This window comes from Heterodontus francisci, chromosome 1 (genome assembly GCF_036365525.1).
Source record: "Heterodontus francisci isolate sHetFra1 chromosome 1, sHetFra1.hap1, whole genome shotgun sequence".
Lineage (NCBI taxonomy): Eukaryota > Metazoa > Chordata > Chondrichthyes > Heterodontiformes > Heterodontidae > Heterodontus > Heterodontus francisci.
This window is the reverse complement of record NC_090371.1, coordinates 152,469,550-152,490,379: the sequence shown is the minus strand read 5'-3', so window position 1 is coordinate 152,490,379 and position 20,830 is coordinate 152,469,550. Positions and strand designations below refer to the sequence as shown.

At 44.7% G+C, this 20,830-nt stretch overlaps 1 protein-coding gene across 6 annotated transcripts in view; it reads right to left on the bottom strand.

Moving 5' to 3' along the window:
* Nucleotides 1-20,830, bottom strand: part of ccdc149a (coiled-coil domain containing 149a) — a 184,651-nt gene that overhangs the window by 59,860 nt on the left and 103,961 nt on the right. For all 6 annotated transcript variants that reach the window (XM_068037349.1, XM_068037329.1, XM_068037339.1 and 3 more), the window contains one exon: nt 15,858-15,942. In XM_068037349.1, the coding sequence (XP_067893450.1) occupies nt 15,858-15,942 (85 nt within the window). The remainder of the gene's footprint in view (nt 1-15,857; nt 15,943-20,830) is intronic.

Below are 20,830 nucleotides of genomic sequence, written 5' to 3'. Positions count from 1 at the left end.
ATGAATTGGTATAGTTTAGAATGTTTTTACTTTGCATATGAGGTTATTGTAGGGTCCTTAATGGAGTGCATAGATCAGGCAATATTCAATTTGTTTCCAGACTCTGAACCAATTATAGACTTTGATATCACAAAGTTGAAAGAGAGAAACCAAGAAATTATAGACCTGTTAGACTAACATATGTTACAGGAAAGTTATTGGAATCTGTAATTAAGAACAAAGTGGCTGAGCACTTAAGAGAAATTTGAGCTGATTAGAGAAAGCCAACATGGATTTGTAACAGGTTGGTCACATCTAATGAATTTATTTGACTTTTTTTGAGGAAGTAACTAAAGTAGCAGATAGGGTAGTACAGTTAGTATAGGGTAATAAGGGTACAACACAGGCATCTACCTGAGTATGCAGAAAATTTCCCAGGTATTTCCTGTCCACAAAAAGGACAAATCCAATTCGGCCATTACCACCCCATCAGTCTACTCTCGATCATCAGCAAAGTGATGGAAGGTGTTGTCGATAGTGCCATCAGCCTGCACTTACTCAGCAACAACCTGCTCAGCGATGCTCAGTTTGTGTTCCGCTAGGACCACACAACTTCAGATCTCATTACAGCCTTGGTCTGAACATGAACAAAAAAGCTGAACTTCAGGTGGGGGATGACAGTAACTGCCCTTGACATCCAGGCAGCATTTGACTGAGTGTGGCATCAAGAAGCACTCGCAAAATCACAATCAACGGGAATCAGGGTGAAAACTCTGCTGTTTGGAGTCATACCTAGCACAAAGGAAGATGGTTGGAGTTGTTGGAGGCCAATCATCAGGACATCGCTGCAGTAGTTCCTCAGGGTCATGTCTTAGGCCCAGCCATCTTCAGCTGCTTTAATCAATAACCTTCCCTCTAACATAAGGTCAGAAGTGGGGATGTTCGCTGACGATTGCATAGTGTTCAGTACCACTTGCAACTCCTCAAATACTGAAGCAGTCCGTAACCTCATGCAGCAAGACTTGGACAACATTCAGGCTTAGGTTGATAAGTGGCATTTAACATTCACACCACACAAGTGCCAGGCAATGACCATCTTCAACAAGATGAGAATCTAACCATTTCCCCTTGACATTCAATGGCAATACCATCGCTGAATCCCCCACTATCAACATCCTGGGGGTTACCATCAACCAGAAACTAAACTGGACCAACTATATGAATACTGTGGCTACAACAGCAGGTCAGAGGCTGGGAATTCTATAGAGAGTAACTCACCTCTTAGGATCACAGGAAACAGGAGCATGAGTAGGCCATTCGGCCCGTCAAGCCTGCTCCGTCATTCAAACAGATCATGGCAGATCATCTACCTATATGGTCCCCACTATCCCAATATCCCTTGATGTCGTTAGCATTCAGAAATCTATCAATTTCTGTCTTGAACATGCTCAATGATTGAGCTTCCACAACCCTCTGGGGTAGAGAATTCCACTGATTCACCACCCTCTGAGAAAGGAATTCCTCTTCATCTCAGTGTTAAATGGCCTCCCCCTTATTCTGAGACTGTATCCCCTGGTTCTAGAGTCATCAGCCAGAGGAAACATCCTGTCCAAATCAACCCGTCATGCCCTGTAAGAATTTTGTAAGTTTCAATGAGATCACCTCTCATTCTTTGAAACTCCAGAGAATACAGGTCCAGTTTCCTCAATCTCTCCTCACAAGCCAATCCTGCCATTCCAGGGATTAGTCTGGTGAACCTCTGTTGCACTCCCTCTATGGCAAGTATATTCTTCCTCAGATAAGGAAACCAAAACTGTACACAATACTCCAGGTGTGGTCTCACCAAGGCTTTATACAATTGCAGCAAGACATTTTTACTCCTGTATTCAAATCCCCTTGCAATGAAGGCCAACATACCATTTACCTTCCTAATTGCTTGCTGCACCTGCACACTAGCTTTTAGCGACTCAATGATCAGATGGGCTGGTAAAATAGGCGGAGCAGTGGCAAATGGAATTTAATCCTGAGAAGTGTGAGGTGATGCATTTTGGGAGGACTAACAAGGCAAGGGAATATACAATGGATGGTAGGACCCTAGGAAGTACAGAAGATCAGAGGGACCTTGGTGTACTTGTCCATAGATCACTGAAGGCAGCAGCACAGGTAGATAAGGTGGTTAGGATGGCATATGGGATACTTGCCTTTATTAGCCGAGGCATAGAATATAAGAGCAGAGAGGTTATGATGAAGCTGTATAAAACGCAAGTTAAGCCACAGCTGGAGTACTGTGTACAGTTCTGGGCACCACACTATAGGAAGGATGTGATTGCACTGGAGAGGGTGCAGAGGAGATTCACCAGGATGTTGCCTGGACTGGAGCATTTCAGCTATGAAGAGATACTGAAAAGGCTAGGGTTGTTTTCCTTAGAGCAGAGAAGGCTGAGGGGGACATGATTGAGGTATACACAATTATGAAGGGCTTAGGTTAGATAGGAAGAAGCTTTTTCTGTTAGCGGAGGGGTCAATAACCAGGGGGCATAGATTTAAGGTAAGGGGCAGGTGGTTTAGAGGGGATTTGAGGAAAATTTTTTTCACCCAGAGGGTGGTTGAAATCTGGAATGCACTGCCTGAAGAGGCGGTAGAGGCAGGAATCCTCATAACATTTAAGGGGTATTTAGATGAGCACTTGAAATGCCATAGCATACAATGCTATGGGCCAAGTGCTGGAAAATGGGATGAGAATAGTTAGGTGCTTGAGGGCTGGCACAGACGAGATGGGCCGAAGGGCCTGTTTCTGTGCTGTATAACTCTATGACTCTGTGACTCATAAGCAAGGACACCCAGGTCCCTTTGGACATCAACACTTCCCAACCTCTCACAATCTTAAGAAGTACTCTGCCTTTCTGTTTTTTTCTACCAAAGTGGATCACTTTACACTTATTCACATTATATTCCTTCTGCCATGTTCTTGTCCATTCACACAGCCTGTCCAAATCTCCTTGAAGCCTCCTTGCATCCTCCTCCTAACTTACATTTCCATATTACATTACATTCTCTTGTCATCAGCAAATTTGGAAATTACGTTTGGTCCCCACATCCAAATCATTGATATAGATTGTGAACTGCTGTGGCTCAAGCACAGATCCTTGCAGTATCCCCTCTAGTACAGCCTACCATCTTGAGAATGACCCATTTATTCCTACTGTCTGCTTTCTGTCTGTTAACCAATTTTCGAACCATAGCAGTATATTACCCCCAATCCCATGTGCTCTAATTGTTTACTAATCTCCTGTGTGGGACCTTATCAAAAGCCTTCTGAAAATCCAAATACACCACATCCATTAGTTCTCCTTTATCTATGCTTCAAGTAACATCCTCAAAAAACTTCAACAGGTTTGTCAAACATGATTTCCTTTTCATAAATCCATGTTGACTCTGCCCAATCACATCATTATTTTTCAAGTGTCCGGTTATCTCATCCTTTATAATTGATTCTAAAATTTTCCCTGCTACTGTTTCCCCAAAGCCTATCTTCCATCTACAAGGCACAAGTCAGGAATATGATGCAATACTCTTCACTTGCCTGGATGAGTGCAGCGCCCAAAGCACTTGTTGTTGAAGCTCAACACCATCCAAGACAAAGCAGCTCACTTAATCAGCACCCCATGCATCACAGTGGCAGCAGTGTGTACCATCTACAAAATGCACTGCAGTAACTATGCCTCCTTCAACAACACCTTCCAAACCTGTGACCTCTACCACTTAGAAGGACAGGGGCAACAGATGCATGGGAACACCACCACCTGCAAGTTCCCCTCCAAGTCACACACCATCCTGACTTGGAACTATATAATTGCTCCTTCTCTGTCACTGAGACAAAGACCTGGAACTCCCTCCCTAACAACACTGTGCATGTACCTACACCACATGGATTGCAGCAGTTAAAGAAGGCAGCTCATCACCATCTTCTCAAGGGTAATAAATGCTGGTCTCGCCAGCGACACTCACATCCCATGAAAGAATAAAAAAGGGTAATGTCTATGGATGTAGTTTATATGGACTTCCAGAAGCAATTCAATAAAGTTTAACATAAGAAACTGTCAGTTAAAAATAAAGCTCATGGAATGGAAGGCAAATTATTGATCTGATTGGGAGATTGGTTAGGCAATTGGAGACAGAGAGTAGAGAGAAAGGGTATGTACTCAAGTTGGAAGGAAGTGACTTGTGGAGCAGAAATTTCGTAGGACGGTGGAGGGAAGGTTATTGATGAAGCAGCTGAAGATGGTTGGGCCTAGCACACTACCCTGAGGAACTCCTACAATGATGTCCTGAGACTGAGATGATTGACCTCCAATAACCACAACTATCTTCCTTTGTGCTAGGTATGACTCCAACCAGCCGGGACTTTTCCCCCTGATTCCCTTTGACTCCAGTTTTGCTTGGGCTCCTTGACGCCATACTCGGTCAAATGCTGCCTTGATATCAAGGGCAGTCACTCTCACCTCACCTCTGGAGTTCAGCTCTTTTGGCCATGTTTGGACAAAGACTGTAAAGAGGTCAGGAGCTGAGTGGCCCTGACAGAACCCAAACTGAGCCTCACTAAGCAGGTTATTGCTGAGCAAATGCCGCTTGATAGCACTGTCGACGATCCCTTCCATCATTTTGCTGATGATCAAGAGTAGACTGATAGGGCGGTAGTTGGCTGGGTTTTTTTTTTCTGTTTTGTGGGTACAGGACATACTTCCACCTTGTCGGGTAGATACCAATGTTGTATCTGTACTAGAACATCTTGGCGATGGAGGCGGCTAGTTCTGGAGCACAAGTCCTCAGTATTATTGCCAGAATGTTGTCAGGGCCCACAGCCTTTGCAGTATCCAGTGGCTTCAGCCATTTTTTGATATCGCGCTGAGTGAATCGGATTGGCTGAAAACTGGCATCTGTGATGCTGGGGGCCTCAGGAGGAGGCCGAGATGGATCATCCACTCAGCACTTCTGGCTGAAGGTGGATTCAAATGCTTCAGCTTTGTCTTTTGCACAGATGTGCTGGACTCCCCCATCGTTGAGGATGGGGATATTTGTGGAGCCTCCTCCTCCTGTTAGTTGTTTAATTATCCACCACCATTCACGATTGGCTGTGGCAGGACTGCAGAGCTTAGATTCGACAGATACATCTGCAGCAGGTAGATTGGTGAGGACGAGGTCAAGTAGATTTTTGCCTCTTGTTGGTTCCCTCACCACCTGCCACAGTCCCAGTCTAGCAGCTATGTCCGTTAAGACTCGGCCAGCTCGGTCAGTGGTGGTGCTACTGAGCCAGTCTTGGTGATGGACATTGAAGTCTCCCATCCAGAGTGCATTCTGTGCCCTTGCCACCCTTAGTGCTTCTTCCAATTGGTGTTCAACATGGAGAAGCACTGATTCATCAGCCGAGGGGGGGACGGTAGGTGGTAATCAGCAGGAGATTTCCTTGCCCATGTTTGACCTGATGCCATGAGACTTCTTGGGGTCCGGAGTCAATGTTGAGGACCAGATGTTTTTTTTACAACAATTGACAATGGCTTCATTGTCACCATTAGACTAGCTTTTAATTCCAGATTTATTAATTGTATTCAAATTTCACCATCTGCTGTGTGGGATTCAAACCCGTATCCCCAAAGCATTAGCCTAAGCATTAGGGTTACTAATCCAGTGACATTACCACTACCCACCGCCTTCCCAAATATCCTGAAGTATTGCTTTAAGCCCAATCTTATTTTAGTTCTCTGCACTTACACTAAGCCCTGCCCACAAACCAATCAATACAATATTTACTGGTATTTCTTAAATACAATTTAGTACTATTATCTGCCTGCATGAAACAGCAAGAAATCTAATTTAAATGCAAGTACTATCGCTTGTAATGTCATTCCCTCAAAGCACAAAGGACAGAAACTCAGTTATTAATGAGATGAGACTATGCCCATCAACAATTTATAAGTCAATTAATACCCCATCCAACTGCCTCCAATTACTCAGATACACAAACTCTTGACTAAGTTGGATGGGTATTCTTAGATTATGAAGCGTACTATTTCAGATCTAGTACGATAATACTGCAGCTTCGTTTTCACAACATCCACAGCTCTAGAAATGCTGCTGTTGGGCTGGTGGAGTGGGGGGTGAGGGGGGGGGGGGCCGTTGTGGAGGGATCTGAATTTCTCACAGTATTATTGGAGCAGGTGTCTAACTTTATTCTTCTCATTCTTTGCAATCATGTTAATGGGAGCAGGGTTATATAGCTTCATTGTAAGAGCCATGGTGAGAAAAAAGAGCAGTCACTAACATTTATGATTTATGGTCAGCAAGAGTGACAGAGAACAATAGCATGTGTTTGGAGAATTGTCGGTGTACTGTGGAATGTTAGGGCCAAGGAAAAATACATGAAAATATTCTGAAAGACCTAGACATTTCCAAATATGAAGGAGTGCCAGGGATTCCATGTATTCTGTTTGTCTGGAATCAAAGTTTTTCAAAGGCTGAGCACATTTATCCAGTGAGATGCTGAACAACATAAACTGACAAGTCCCAAGTTTGATCCCCAATGCTGTTAGCTCACTTCAACTGGGGTGACAGCAGAGGCACTATAATTAGTCTTCAGTGCCCTAGGTTAGCGAGGGAGGAAGTCATCTAGGTTCCTGATCCTGATTACTATCCTGTGATCCATTCTGAAACTGCAGTATGAGAACCTTCGGATAGGGATAGGATCAGGTTTGGCTGTGATCCACACATAGTAGAATAGCCAACTTCCACTGTCAAACATCACTTGAATAGTGGTCAATTCACTGAGGTATCTGACAACAACTGGTACCAATGGAATACTACTCCACAAAGATTCAATACAATATCAGAGAAGAGGAGAGAAAAACAAATTTAAGCATTGTTTTCTTTTGGAGTAACGTACATCAAATCGGTCACACTTTTAAATTAATTGCTACTCCCAATTCATAATACTTAGTTAGTCTCCGTCTAGGATGAGCCTGCTTTGTCAAAGTCAAACTAATTTAGTCTTGTGGGGAAGCGAGCCCGACTTCCCAGTGCTGATTTGTTCAGTTTTTGGCCTTACAGCCTGACAGAAACTTTGTGGTGGGAATCTGTGCTTGTAAACCCTATCCAACTTCCTTAAAATTGGTGAAATTATCTGCAAGAGTAATCTTGCCAATGCTGAGGAGTATGAATTAGAACTAGCAGCATTTGGTCAGTTATAAAATGTGCTGGGTGGAGGGCTTCCCTGCTCATCATTGTAAATCTTCTGATTCAGTTTACATTAATGCATCATTTCTAACCTGCAGTCTGAAGTATGATGCAGTGGTTTGACAGAGCTGGTGGAAATTAGTTCAGATTCATGCCAGATGTGGATTACACAATCAAACAGGAAGGTGAAGAACGTTTTTTCAAACAAGTCTGATTGCAGTCATAGAGTTATACAGCACAGAAACTGGCCCTTCGGCCCATCGTGTCCGTGCCAGCCATCAAGCACCTAACTATTCTCATCCCATGTTCCAGCAATTGGCCCATAGCCTTGTATGCTATGGCATTTCAAGTGCTCACCTAAATACTTCTTAAATGTTATGAGGGTTCCTGCCTCTACCATCTCTTCAGGCAGTGCATTCCAGATTTCAACCACCCTCTGGGTGAAAATTATTTTCCTCAAATCCCCTCAAAACCTCCTGCCCCTTACCTTAAATCTATGCCCCCTGGTTATTGAGCCCTCCGCCAAGGGAAAAAGTTTCTTCCGATTTAACCTATCAATGCCCCTCATAATTTTGTATACCTCAATCATGTCCCCCCTCAGCCTTCTCTGTTCTAAGGAAAACAACCCTAGCCTTTTCAGTCTCCTTCATAGCTGAAATGCTCCAGTCCAGGCAACATCCTGGTGAATCTCCTCTGCACCCTCTCCAGTGCAATCACATCCTTCCTATAGTGTGGTGCCCAGAGCCGTACACAGTACTCCAGCTGTGGCCTAACAAACGTTTTATACAGCTCCATCATAACCTCCCTGCTCTTATATTCTATGCCTCGGCTGATAAAGGCCAGTATCCCATTTGCCTTCCTAACCACCTTATCTACCTGTGCTGCTGCCTTCAGTGATCTATGGACAAGTACACCAAGATCCCTCTGACCCTCTGTACTTCCTAGGGTCCTACCATCCAAAGTATATTCCCTTGCCTTGTTAGTCCTCCCAAAATGCATCACCTCACACTTCTCAGGATTAAATTCCATTTGCCACTGCTCCGCCCATCTTACCAGCCCATCTATATCGTCCTGTAATCTAAGGCTTTCCTCCTCACTATTTACGACACCATCAATTATCGTGTCATCTGCAATCTTACTTATCATACCTCCTATATTCACGTCTAAATCATTAATATACACAACAAATATGGGTGGCGCAGTGGTTCGCACCGCAGCTGCACAGCTCCAGCGACCCGGGTTCAATTCTGGGTACTGCCTGTGTGGAGTTTGTAAGTTCTCCCTGTGTCTGCGTGGGTTTCCTCCAGGTGCTCCGGTTTCCTCCCACATGCCAAAAGACTTGCAGGTTGATAAGTTAATTGGCCATTATAAATTGCTCCTAGTATAGGTAGGTGGTAGAGGAATATAGGGACAGGTGGGGATGTGGTAGGGATATGGAAATAGTGTAGGATTAGTATAAATGGGTGGTTGATGGTCGGCACAGACTCGGTGGGCCAAAGGGCCTGTTTCAGTGCTGTATCTCTATAAAAAAAAATAGCAAGGGTCCCAGCACCGATCCCTGCAGTACACCACTGGTCACAGGCTTCCACTCGCAAAAACAACCCTCGACCATCACCCTCTGCCTCCTGCCACTAAGCCAATTTTGGATCCACTTTGCCAAATTGCCCTGGATCCCATGGGCTCTTACCTTCTTAAACAATCTCCCATGTGGGACCTTATCAAAAACCTTACTGAAGTCCATGTAGACTATATCAACTGCTTTACCCTCATCTACACATCTAGTCACCAGCTCAAGAAATTCAATCAAGTTAGTGAGACACGATCTCCCCCTGACAAAGCCATGCTGACTATCCATGATTAATCCCTGCCTCTCCAAGTGGAGATTAATCCTATCCCTCAGAATTTTAAAAAATATTTTCCCAACCACTGATGTTAAACTCACCGGCCTGTAATTGCCTGGTTTGTCCCTGCTACCCTTCTTGAATAATGGCACCACATTCGCTGTCCTCCAGTCCTCTGGTACCTCTTCTGTGGCCAGATTTGAAAATTTGTGTCAGAGCCCCTGCTATCTCCTCCCTTGCCTCACATAACAGCCTAGGATACATCTGATCTGGGCCTGGGGATTTATCCACTTTTAAGCCCGCTAAAACAGCTAATACTTCCTCCCTTTCAATGCTAATATGTTCAAGTATATCACAATCCCCCTCCCTGATCACTACACCTACATCATCCTTCTCCATAGTGAACACAGATGAAAAATAATCATTTAAAACCTCACTTATGTCCTCTGGCTCCACACACAGATTGCCACTTTTGTCTCTAATGGGCCCTACTCTTTCCTTGGTTATCCTCTTGCCCTTAATATACTTATAAAATGCCTCAGGATTTTCCTTTATCTTGCCCGCCAGTGTTTTTTCATGTCCCCTCTTCACTCTCCTAATTACTCTTTTTAGTACCCCCCCCCCCCCCCCCCCACACTTCCTAGAGTCCTCTAGTGCCTCCGCTGTTTTCAGCGGTCCAAATCTGCCATAAGCCTCCTTTTTGTTCCTGATCCAATCCTCTATATCCCTTGACATCCAGGGTTCCCTGGACTTGTTGGTCCTACCCTTCAACTTAACGGGAACATGTTGGCTCTGAACCCTCACCATTTCCTCTTTGAATGACTCCCACTGGTCTGATGTAGACTTTCCTACAAGTAGCTGCTCCCAGTCCACTCTGGGCCAGATCCTGTTTTATCATATTGAAATCGGCCTTACCCCAATTCATAAGCTTTATTTCCGGCCTGTCTTTGTCCTTTTCCATAATTACCTTAAATCTTAGAGTTATGGTCACTATCCCCGAAATGCTTCCCCACTGACACTTCTACCACTTGTCCAGCTTCATTCCCTTGGATTAGGTCCAGTACTGCCCCTTCTCTTGTAGGACTTCCTACATATGAAACTCAAAAAGCTCTCCTCTATGCATTTAAAGAATTCTGCCCCCTTTAAGCCTTTTGCACTAAGGCTATCCCAGTTGATGTTAGGTAAGTTGAAATCCCCTACTATTATTACCCTATTATTTTTACACCTCTCTGAGATTTACCTACATATCTGCTCCTCTATCTCTCCCTGTCTGTTTGGAGGCCTGTAGTACACTCCCAACCAAGTGATTGCCCCCTTTTTGTTTTTAAGTTCTACCCATATGGCCTCATTTGAAGAACCTTCTAAGATATCATCCCTCCTTACTACAGTAATTGACTCCTTGATCAACAGTGCAATGCCACCTCCTCTTTTATCCTCTCCCCAGTCACGCCTGAAGATTCTATACCCTGGAATATTGAGCTGCCAGTCCCGCCCCTCCCTCAACCATGTCTTTGTGATAGCAATAATATCATAATCCCATGTGCTAATCAACGCCCTCAATTCATCTGTCTTATGAGTAAAACTCCTTGCATTAAAATAGATTCAATCCAGCCTTGCATTTTTCCCTTGTGCCTTAACAGGTCTATATCTGCTCTGCCTTCCAGACTGACTCAGTTTCTCTTCTATATTTGACTACTGTACTTACTGTAACTCCACTCTGTATCCCATTCCCCTGCCAAATTAGTTGACACCCCCCCCCCCCCCCCCCAACAGCACGAGCAAACCTCCCAGCAAGGATGTTGGTCCCCTTCCGGTTCAGGTGCAACCCGCCCAACTTGTACCGGTCCCACCTTTGCCAGAAACAGACCCAATGATCCAGGAAACTAAAGCCCTCCTTCCTGCACCATCTCTTCAGCCACACAGTCATCTGCTCTATCCTCCTATTCCTATACTCACAAGCATGTGGCACCGGGAGTAATCTAGAGATTACAACCTTTGAGGTCCTGCTTTTTACTCTGCTACCTAGCTCCCTAAATTCTTGTTGCAGGACCTCATCCCTCTTTTTACATATGTCATTAGTACCAATGTGTACCACGACCTCTGACTGTTCACCCTCCCCCTTCAGAATGACTTGCAGCTGCTCCGTGACATCCTTGACCCTAGCACCAGGGAGGCAACATACCATTCTGGAGTAAAAACAAGAAATGCTGGAACCACTCAGCAGGTCTGGCAGCATCTGCGAAAAGAGAAGCAGAGTTAACGTTTCGGGTCAGTGACCCTTCTTCGGAACTGACAAATATTAGAAAAGTCACAGGTTATAAGCAAGTGAGGTGGGGGTGGGGCAAGAGATAACAAAGGAGGTGTAGATTGGACCAGGTCACATAGCTGACCAAAAGGTCATGGAGCAAAGGCAAACAATATGTTAATGGTATGTTGAAAGACAAAGCATTAGTACAGATTAGGTGTAATGCACTGAATATTGAACAGCAGCAAGTGCAAACCTGAAAAAAAACAGTGGGTAAGCAAACTGAACAAACTAACCTCCTTTGTTATCTCTTGCCCCACCCCCACCTCACTTGCTTATAACCTGTGACTTTTCTAATATTTGTCAGTTCCGAAGAAGGGTCACTGACCCGAAACGTTAACTCTGCTTCTCTTTTCACAGATGCTGCCAGACCTGCTGAGTGGTTCCAGCATTTCTTGTTTTTATTTCAGATTTCCAGCATCCGCAGTATTTTGCTTTTATTTTAGTGTTTAATTCACTGCCACTTCTCTTCCAGGAATGCCTACCTTGAAGAAGTTCTGCTCTTCTCTCCAACGGGATTTTCATTTGTCTCTTTTACCTTGTTCACCTTCATTGCTTTCTATTTCACTCCTGGTGTTTGATAAGGTATCTACCAAAACTCGTTTTCACAGCCACATCTCCTTCCTCAGTGACTGTCTCCGGCTCCGATTTATTCCACGTGGATTCCAACTGCAGTTTCACCCATCATGCTTTGAATCCACCCAGGATCACAGGTATCTCCGAGAAATACGACGTTCCTCGGACTGCTACTCTCGCCGCATCCTGAGATCCACACTCAGTGCTATGCGCCGCTACATGCACACACTGGACCTCGCTCTCCAGCAGCACCGCCTCACCTTATCTCAAAGCCGTTCTACTCCGCAGTTTCATTTCTCGTCTCATCCAACGCATTAACAAAAAACGTTTTTTTTCCTTTCAGGTGTTAAGGAACGCAAGCTCCAGCAGCTGATGGGGACTAATGCCCCTCCAGATCCTCCTTCCGCTTCACTTCCCTCTGACCCCACCCCTTCTGATCTGACCCCTTGCCGTGTATTCACTATACCCTCTGACCTCCCCCTCTCTGGTGCTGAGCGTTCTGTACTCAGCAAAGGTCTCAGTTTTATCCCCTTACGCCCCCACCTCAATGAATTTCGCGCTCGGCATGACGTTGAGCTCTTCTTCCGTCGCCTCCGCCTCCGGGCTCACTTCTTTGACCAGGAGTCCTCCCCCCGACCAGCAGACCCATTCACCCGCCTCCAGCATTCTCTCTCTACCTGGACCCCACCCCCTGGCCTCTTACCCGCTCTTGATCTCTTCATTGAAAACTGTCGGCGAGACATTGGTCATCTCAATTTCTCTGCCCCCCTCACTCACTCTAACCTGTCCCCCCCTGAACTTGAGGCACTCCGTTCTCTCAGGTCTAACCCCGACATGGTCATCAAACCTGCAGACAAGGGTGGTGCTGTTGTGGTATGGCGTACCGACCTCTGCCTTGCAGAAGCTCAACGCCAACTCACGGACACTTCTTCCTACCTCCCTCTGGACCATGACCCCACCACCGAACATCAAGCCACCATCCAAAGGACTGTCACTGACCTCATCTCCTCTGGAGATCTTCCCTCTACAGCTTCCAACCTCATAGTCCCGCAACCCCAGACAGCCCGCTTCTACCTCCTTCCCAAAATCCACAAACGGGACTGTCCCAGCAGACCCATTGTGTCAGCCTGCTCCTGCCCCACTGAACTTATTTCTTCCTATCTTGACTCTATCTTTTCTCCGCTGGTCCAGTCTCTTCCCACCTACATCTGTGACTCTTCTGACAATTTCCAGTTTCCTGGTCCCAACCGCCGCCTCTTCACTATGGACGTCCAATCGCTCTACACCTCCATCCCCCACCAGGATGGTTTGAGGACTCTCCGCTTCTTCCTGGAACAGAGGCCCAACCAGTCCCGATCCACCACCACCCTCCTCCGCCTAGCTGAACTTGTTCTCACATTGAACAACTTCTCCTTCAACTCCATGCACTTCCTTCAAGTAAAAGGTGTCGCTATGGGTACCCGCATGGGTCCTAGTTATGCCTGTCTTTTTGTGGGATATGTCGAGCATTCTTTGTTCCAGTCCTACTCAGGCCCCCTCCCCCAACTCTTTTTCCGGTACATTGATGACTGTATCGGTGCCGTTTCCTGCTCCCGCCCCGAACTGGAAAACTTTATCAACTTTTCTTCCAATTTCCACCCTTCTCTCACCTTTACATGGTCCATCTCTGACACTTCCTTTCCCTTCCTCGACTTCTCTGTCTCCATCTCTGGGGATAGGTTGTCTACTAATATCCATTATAAGCCCACCGACTCCCACAGCTACCTCGACTACACTTCTTCACACCCTACCTCCTGTAAGGACTCCATTTCATTCTCCCAGTTTCTCCGTCTCCGACGCATCTGCTCTGATGATGCTACCTTCCATGACGGTGCTTCTGATATGACCTCCTTTTTCCTCAACCGAGGATTTCCCCCCACTGTGGTTGACAGGGCTCTCAACCGTGTCCGGCCCATTCCCCGCACCTCTACCCTCACCCCTTCCCCTCCCTCCCAGAACCGTGACAGGGTTCCCCTTGTCCTCACTTTCCATCCCATCAGCCTCCATATCCAAAGGACCATCCTCCGCCATTTTCGCCACCTCCAGCGTGATGCCACTACCAGTCGCATCTTCCCCTCCCTTCCCCTGTCAGCATTCCGAAGGGATCGTTCCCTCCGCGACACCCTGGTCCACTCCTCCATTACCCCCACCACCTCGTCCCCGTCCCATGGTACCTTCCCCTGCAATCACAGGAGGTGTAATACTGCCCATTTACCTCCTCTGTCCTCACTATCCCGGGCCCCAAACACTCCTTTCAGGTGAAGCAGCGATTTACTTGTACTTCTTTCAATGTAGTATACTGTATTCGCTGCTCACAGTGTGGTCTCCTCTACATTGGGGAGACCAAGCGCAGACCGAGTGACCGCTTTGTGGAACATCTCTGCTCAGTCCGCAAGCAGGACCCTGAGCTTCCGGTTCCTTGCTATTTCAACACTCCCCCCTGCTCACATCTCTGTCCTGGGATTGCTGCAGTCTTCCAGTGAACATCAACGCAAGCTCGAGGAACAGCATCTCATCTACCGATTAGGCACACTGCAGCCTGCATTGAACATTGAGTTCAATAATTTCAGAGCATGACAGCCCCCCATTTTACTTTCATTTTTAGTTATTTTTTTCTTCTTTTTTTTACATTCTTTTTTACATTTTTTACAATCTTTTTTGCATTTATTTCATTTCATCTTAGTTTGTTCAGTTTGCTTACCCACTGTTTTTTTTTCAGGTTTGCACTTGCTGCTGTTCAATATTCAGTGCATTAATACCTAATCTGTACTAATGCTTTGTCTTTCAACACACCATTAACATATTGTTTGCCTTTGCTCCATGACCTTTTGGTCAGCTATGTGGCCTGATCCAATCTACACCTTCTCCTTTGTTATCTCTTGCCCCACCCCCACCTCACTTGCTTATAACCTGTGACTTTTCTAATATTTGTCAGTTCCGAAGAAGGGTCACTGACCCGAAACGTTAACTTTGCTTCTCTTTTCACAGATGCTGCCAGACCTGCTGAGTGGTTCCAGCATTTCTTGTTTTTATTTCAGATTTCCAGCATCCGCAGTATTTTGCTTTTATTATACCATCTTGGTGTCACGTCTGAAGCCACAGAAATGCCTATCTGTACCCATTATGATAGAATCCCCTATCACTATAGCTCTTCCACTCCTTTTCCTTCCCTGCTGTGCAGAAGAGCCATCCGTGGTGCCTCGAACTTGGCTGTTGCTTCTTTCCCCTGGAAGGTCATCCCCCCCAACAGTATCCAGAGCGGTGTATCTGTTTGAGAGGGGGATGGCCACAGGGGACTCCTGCACTACCTGCCTGCGGCTCCTACTCCGCCTGGTGGTCACCCATCCCTTTTCTGCCTGTGCAGCCATTACCTGTGGTGTGACCAGCTCGCTAAACGTGCTATCCACGACGTCCTCAGCATCACGGATGCTCCACAGTGAATCCACCCGCAGCTCCAGCTCCATAATGCGGGTAGCCAGTAGCTGCAGCTGGATACACTTCCTGCACACATGGTCACCAGGGACATGGTTACACTGGAAGCGTCCCTGATTTCCCACATAGCGCAGGAGGAGCATATCACGGGTGTGAGCTCTCCTGCCATAACTTATTGGATAACCACATGCAAAGTTTATATTCTTGTGTAGTCAGGTAAGGAGGTGGCCAAACACAATTCAATTTCTTCCTTGGAAGGAGAGAAAGAAATCTGCGCAAGAAATATATAATTCCCAGTATTAAGGGGGTCTAACATCTTTGAAAATGGATAAAAGCCCAGGACTGGACGAAATGTACCCAGGGCTGTTAAGGGAAGCACGAGAAGAAATAGCGGAGCCTCAGACCATTATTTTGCAAAATTCTCTGGTTACGGGTGTGGTGCAGTGGGCACAGCTCACCTTGTTTAGCAGAAAGAACTCCTGTAAGTGCACTGCTGCTGCTTCTTCCACTTGACTTCGGGTGCTTTCTGCGCTCAAGAGCATTCTATGTGAAACAGAAATTATGAAATGATGAGGTGACATCATTTTTTAATATTGAAGGAAGGTAGTCTCCTCCAATCACAACACACACAACACATCACCTGACTTATTAACTCATGAATAAAGGTCAGGTGAGAAAGTAACCAATTCATTCTGATTGCTAATCTCAATCACCCCAGTAAACCCTAAATACAGTCATCTCAGTAGAGTTAGAAATACATAGGCAATCAACAAAATATATTTCCAAATAGCAGATAAATGAAAAGAACGTATTCAATGAGGCATACTGACAGAGAAGTAACCCATTTTTTATTTTAAGTCGAACAAAGAACAGTATAGCTGCTGGATTACCGCATGCAAAGTTTATATTCTTGCGTAGTCAGGTAAGGAGGTGGCCAAACACAAATCAATTTCTTCCTTGTAAGGTGAAAAAGAAAGCTGCGCAAGAAATATATAATTCCTGGTATTAAGTATTAAGGGGGTCTAACATCTTTGAAAATGGATAAAGCCCCAGGACTGGACGAAATGTACCCAGGGCTGTTAAGGGAAGCACGAAAAGAAATAGCGGAGCCTCTGACCATTATTTTCCAAAAATCTCTGGTTACAGGTGTGATGCCAGAGGATGGGAGGACAGCAACGTTGTACCATTTTAAAAAAGGGAGAAAGGGATAGACCAAGTAATTACAGGCCAGTCAACCTAACCTTGATGGTGGGAAAATTATTGGAAAAAAATCTGAAGGACAGGATAAATCTTCATTTACAGAGACAAGTAATAATCAAAGACAGTCAGCATAGATTTGTCAAGGGAAGGTCATGTCTGACAAGCATGATTGAATTTTTTTGAGGAGTTAACAAGGAGGGTTGATGAGGGTAGTGCATTTGATATTGTCTGAATGGATTTTAGCAAGGCTTTTGATCAGGTTCCACGTGGCAGACTGGTCACGAAAGTAAAAACCCACGGGATCCAAGGCAAAGCGGCAAATTGAATCCAAAATTGGCCCAGAGGCAGAATGCAAAGGGCAATGGTCAATAGGTGACTGGAAGGCTGTTTCCAGTGGCATGCTGCAAGGCTCAGTACTAGGCCCCTTGTTTTTGTGGTATATTTCAATGATTTGGACTTGAATGTAGGGGGTATGATTAAGAAGTTTGCAGGTGATACAAACATTGGCCATGTGGTTGAAAATGAGGAAGAAAGCTGCAGACAAGATATCAATGGACTAATCAGGTGGGGGGAACAGCAGCAAATGGAGTTCAGTCTGGAGAAGTGTGAGGTAATGCCTTTGGGGAAGGTTAACAAGACAAGGGAATACACAATAAATGGTTTGAGAAGTGTAGAGGAACAGAGAGATCTTGGAGTGCCTGTCCACAGATCCTTGAAGATGACTGGACAGGTAGATAAGGTGACCAAGAAGGCCTATGGGACACTTGCCTTTATTAACTGAGGCATAGAATATGAGAGCTGGAGGTTATGTTGGAACTGTATAAAACACTCGTTAGGCCACAGCTGGAGTTCTGGTTAGTACACTGTAGGAAAGGTGTGATTGCACTGGAGACGCACAGAGGAGATTTACGAGGATGTTGCCTGGACTGGAGAATTTTAGTTATGAGGAAATATTGGATAGTCATAGAGAGATACAGCACTGAAAAAGGCCCTTCGGCCCACCGAGTCTGTGCCAACCATCAACCACCCATTTATACTAATCCTACACTAATCCCATATTCCTACCACATCCCCACCTGTCCCTATATTTCCCTACCACCTACCGATACTAGGGGCAATTTATAATGGCCAATTTACCTACCAACCTGCAAGTCTTTTGGCTTGTGGGAGGAAACCGGAGCACCCGGAGGAAACCCACGCAGACACAGGGAGAACTTGCAAACTCCACACAGGCAGTACCCAGAATTGAACCCGGGTCGCTGGAGCTGTGCTAGGGCTGTTTTCTTTGGAACAGAGGCAGTTGAGGGGAGACCAAATTCAAGTGTATAAAATTATGAGGGAACTAGATAGAGTGGATAGGAAGGCTCCATTCCAATTGGTTGAGGGGTCCATAATCAAAAGATACAGATTTAGGGTAAGAGGTAGGAGATTTAGAAGGGATTTGAGGGGAATTTTTTCACTCAGAGGGTTCTCAGGATCTGGAACTCACTGCCTGAAAGGGTGATAGAGGCAGAAACCCTCATAACATTTAAAAAGTACTTGGATATATGCCGTTACCTACAAGACAATGGACCAAAAGCTGGAAAATGGGATTAGGCTGGATGGCTACTTGTTGGCCGCTGCAGACACGATGGACTGAATGGCCTCCTTCCCAGATGTAAATTTCTATGATTCTATGACTCCTTAAATTTTCTACCTGCGCGTGCAACAGCATTTTAAGTTCTATAAACAGGAGCACAGAGTACAATTAAGAAGTAAAGTTGAATTTATAAAAAAAATTTGGTTAGCCCACAGGGGTTCAAATGCATATTTCCTTGAAAGCTCAAGTGCAGGTAAGGCCATCAACAAAAATAGAATTTTCTGTTTTATAAATGAGGCATATAATACTAGAGTAAACAAGTAATGATTAATTTGTACAATAAATTGGTTAGACCACAGTTAAAGTAACGTGCAGTTTTGGCCACTCCTTTATAGAAAGGACATTAAAACCACAGACTGAATAATGTAGATTCAGGATGATGCCAAAGATGAGAAACTATAGTTACATGGAGAGATTTAAGATACTGGAACTATTTACACTGGAGCAGAGAGGCTAAGAGAAGATAATTTTTAAATTATGAAGGGTTTGATAGAGATAAAAGGGAAAGGCTATTTCCTCTAGTTGGGCCAGTGAGAAGTCATCAATTTTAAGTTGCCACTAAGAGAATGAGGAGAGGAATTTATTTAATGAGGGAGCTCGAGAGCTCTTTCAGCATGGAATGGTTTGTGACATAGAGTAGTTGAAGCAAAGACCATTATATCTTTTAAAAGAAAGTTGTTTAAATGGCGACAATGACATGATGGGCTGATTGACCACCTTGTGTGCTTTAACTTCTATAGTTCGTAGGATGTCACTGCTGGGTGTGCTCGCATGACTCTTAATGACCGAATATAGTTATTGCCTGTCAAGGAATCACTACAGAAAGTAGCTAGGGATTTGAGGAAAGAAAAATTTAGGCAGGATTTAAAAACTAAAATGGCCTATTTTGCTTTCTAATTTAAGTACTGTAGACATATATTTCTTTGCGTATCTAGTTTTTGTCCTTTCTTGAGGATGCACAGTAATAAAGTAGACAAGATCTATGAATTGGAGGTGAGGATCTGGTATTTCGCAGTACGATGGAGGGATTGGGGTTTGGGGATGGCCCAGGGTTTGGTAGCACTGTGTGGATCCCGGACTTGGTGGCACTGGGGTTGGGAATTTTTCAGGGTTTGACAGAACTGAGGGGCTAGGATGAAGTGTAACTGCATTAGGAAGGGATTTCTGCAGTTGATCAGCAGGATGAGAGTGAGATCCCAGTGGTCTGGCACCTGCTGATGGGGAACTAGGTTTATCAGAACTGTGGGGGTTACCTGCTGGATCCAGTGTCTTTGTCTCCCTTCACCTGCCAGATTTGCTGAATCCTGGGAAACCTGGCCGTCAGGCGTTAAAAGCAAAACTATGGTTAAATTTGAGGCATGCAGCCTCATTAAAATATTTAAATGACAGACCTGGAGTGCAGGCTAACGCCCATCCACCAACTCAACCTCCTCTAAAACTGTGCATTTCGGAGGCAGACTGGGATCGGTTTTCAGTTTTTTAAAAATTTAAACCCTCCTCACCACCCCCCAGTCTCTCAGTTTATCTCTTGCTCTATCTCAGCTTCACATGCTTTCAGAAGGAAAAAAACTTATATGCAGAAGTTTAGTTAAACACTTGCTCAATTTGTTACCAAGTTTGTATTTAAATCATTTTCAAAATACACAAAGTGAATTACTGATATACACAGAAATGCAACTTATAATTGTGGGAGAATCTGGAACTCGGGGTCACTGTTTAAAAATAAGGGGTTGCCCATTTAAGACAGATGAGGAGAAATTTTTTCTCTCAGAGGGTCTTGTGTCTTTGGAACTCTCTTCCTCAAAAGGCAGTGGAAGCAGAGTCTGAATATTTTTAAGGCAGAGGTGACAGATTTTTGATAAGCAAGGGGGTGAAAGGTTTTCGGGGGTAGGCGGGAATGTGGAGTTGAGGTTACAATCAAATCAGCCATGATCTTATGGAATGGCAGGGCAGGCTAAAGGGATCGAGTGGCCTCCTCCTGCTCTGAATTCGTATGTTCGTGTAATGCAATCAGTATAAAGTGATCATATTTGCAGTCTCTGCCCGTTTCTGGTTTTCTCATAGAGACACAGTTCCTATACTTAAAAAAAAATCAATATAAAATTTATTTGAAAAAAAAGTTCTCATCGTTCATACTCTAGCTTTTCCTCAACTGAAAGCAGAAGAGAAACAGTGGAGTTGCTGGGTTAAATAAATGCTACTGATGCTTTCTATGAAATTGTGCCCTCTAAATATGCCTAGACTGCAGGATCTGCCTTCAGCCAACAGAATCACATCTCTAGACCAAAATATTAAGTGCAAGGCCAGGCTTTTGCGAGAGGCTGAAGCCTTCTTAAAAACTTCAATGAAGTTATGAAAAGACAAATAAATTGGTAAATGCAATCATGTCATTTTGGAAAAAAAAACTGATGTTCTTATTTTGTTTAAATCCTTCTTTTGGGCAAAAGGCACAAAACCTTTAAAGACTTCAAAAATAAAATGATATATCTTGCAGAGTTGTAATAATAGTACCAAAGAGCACTGCAATTGTTTTCTGAATAGTTGTTGAGCATCATAATGGACATTGTATGGTCATAAACCTTAGTACATAGG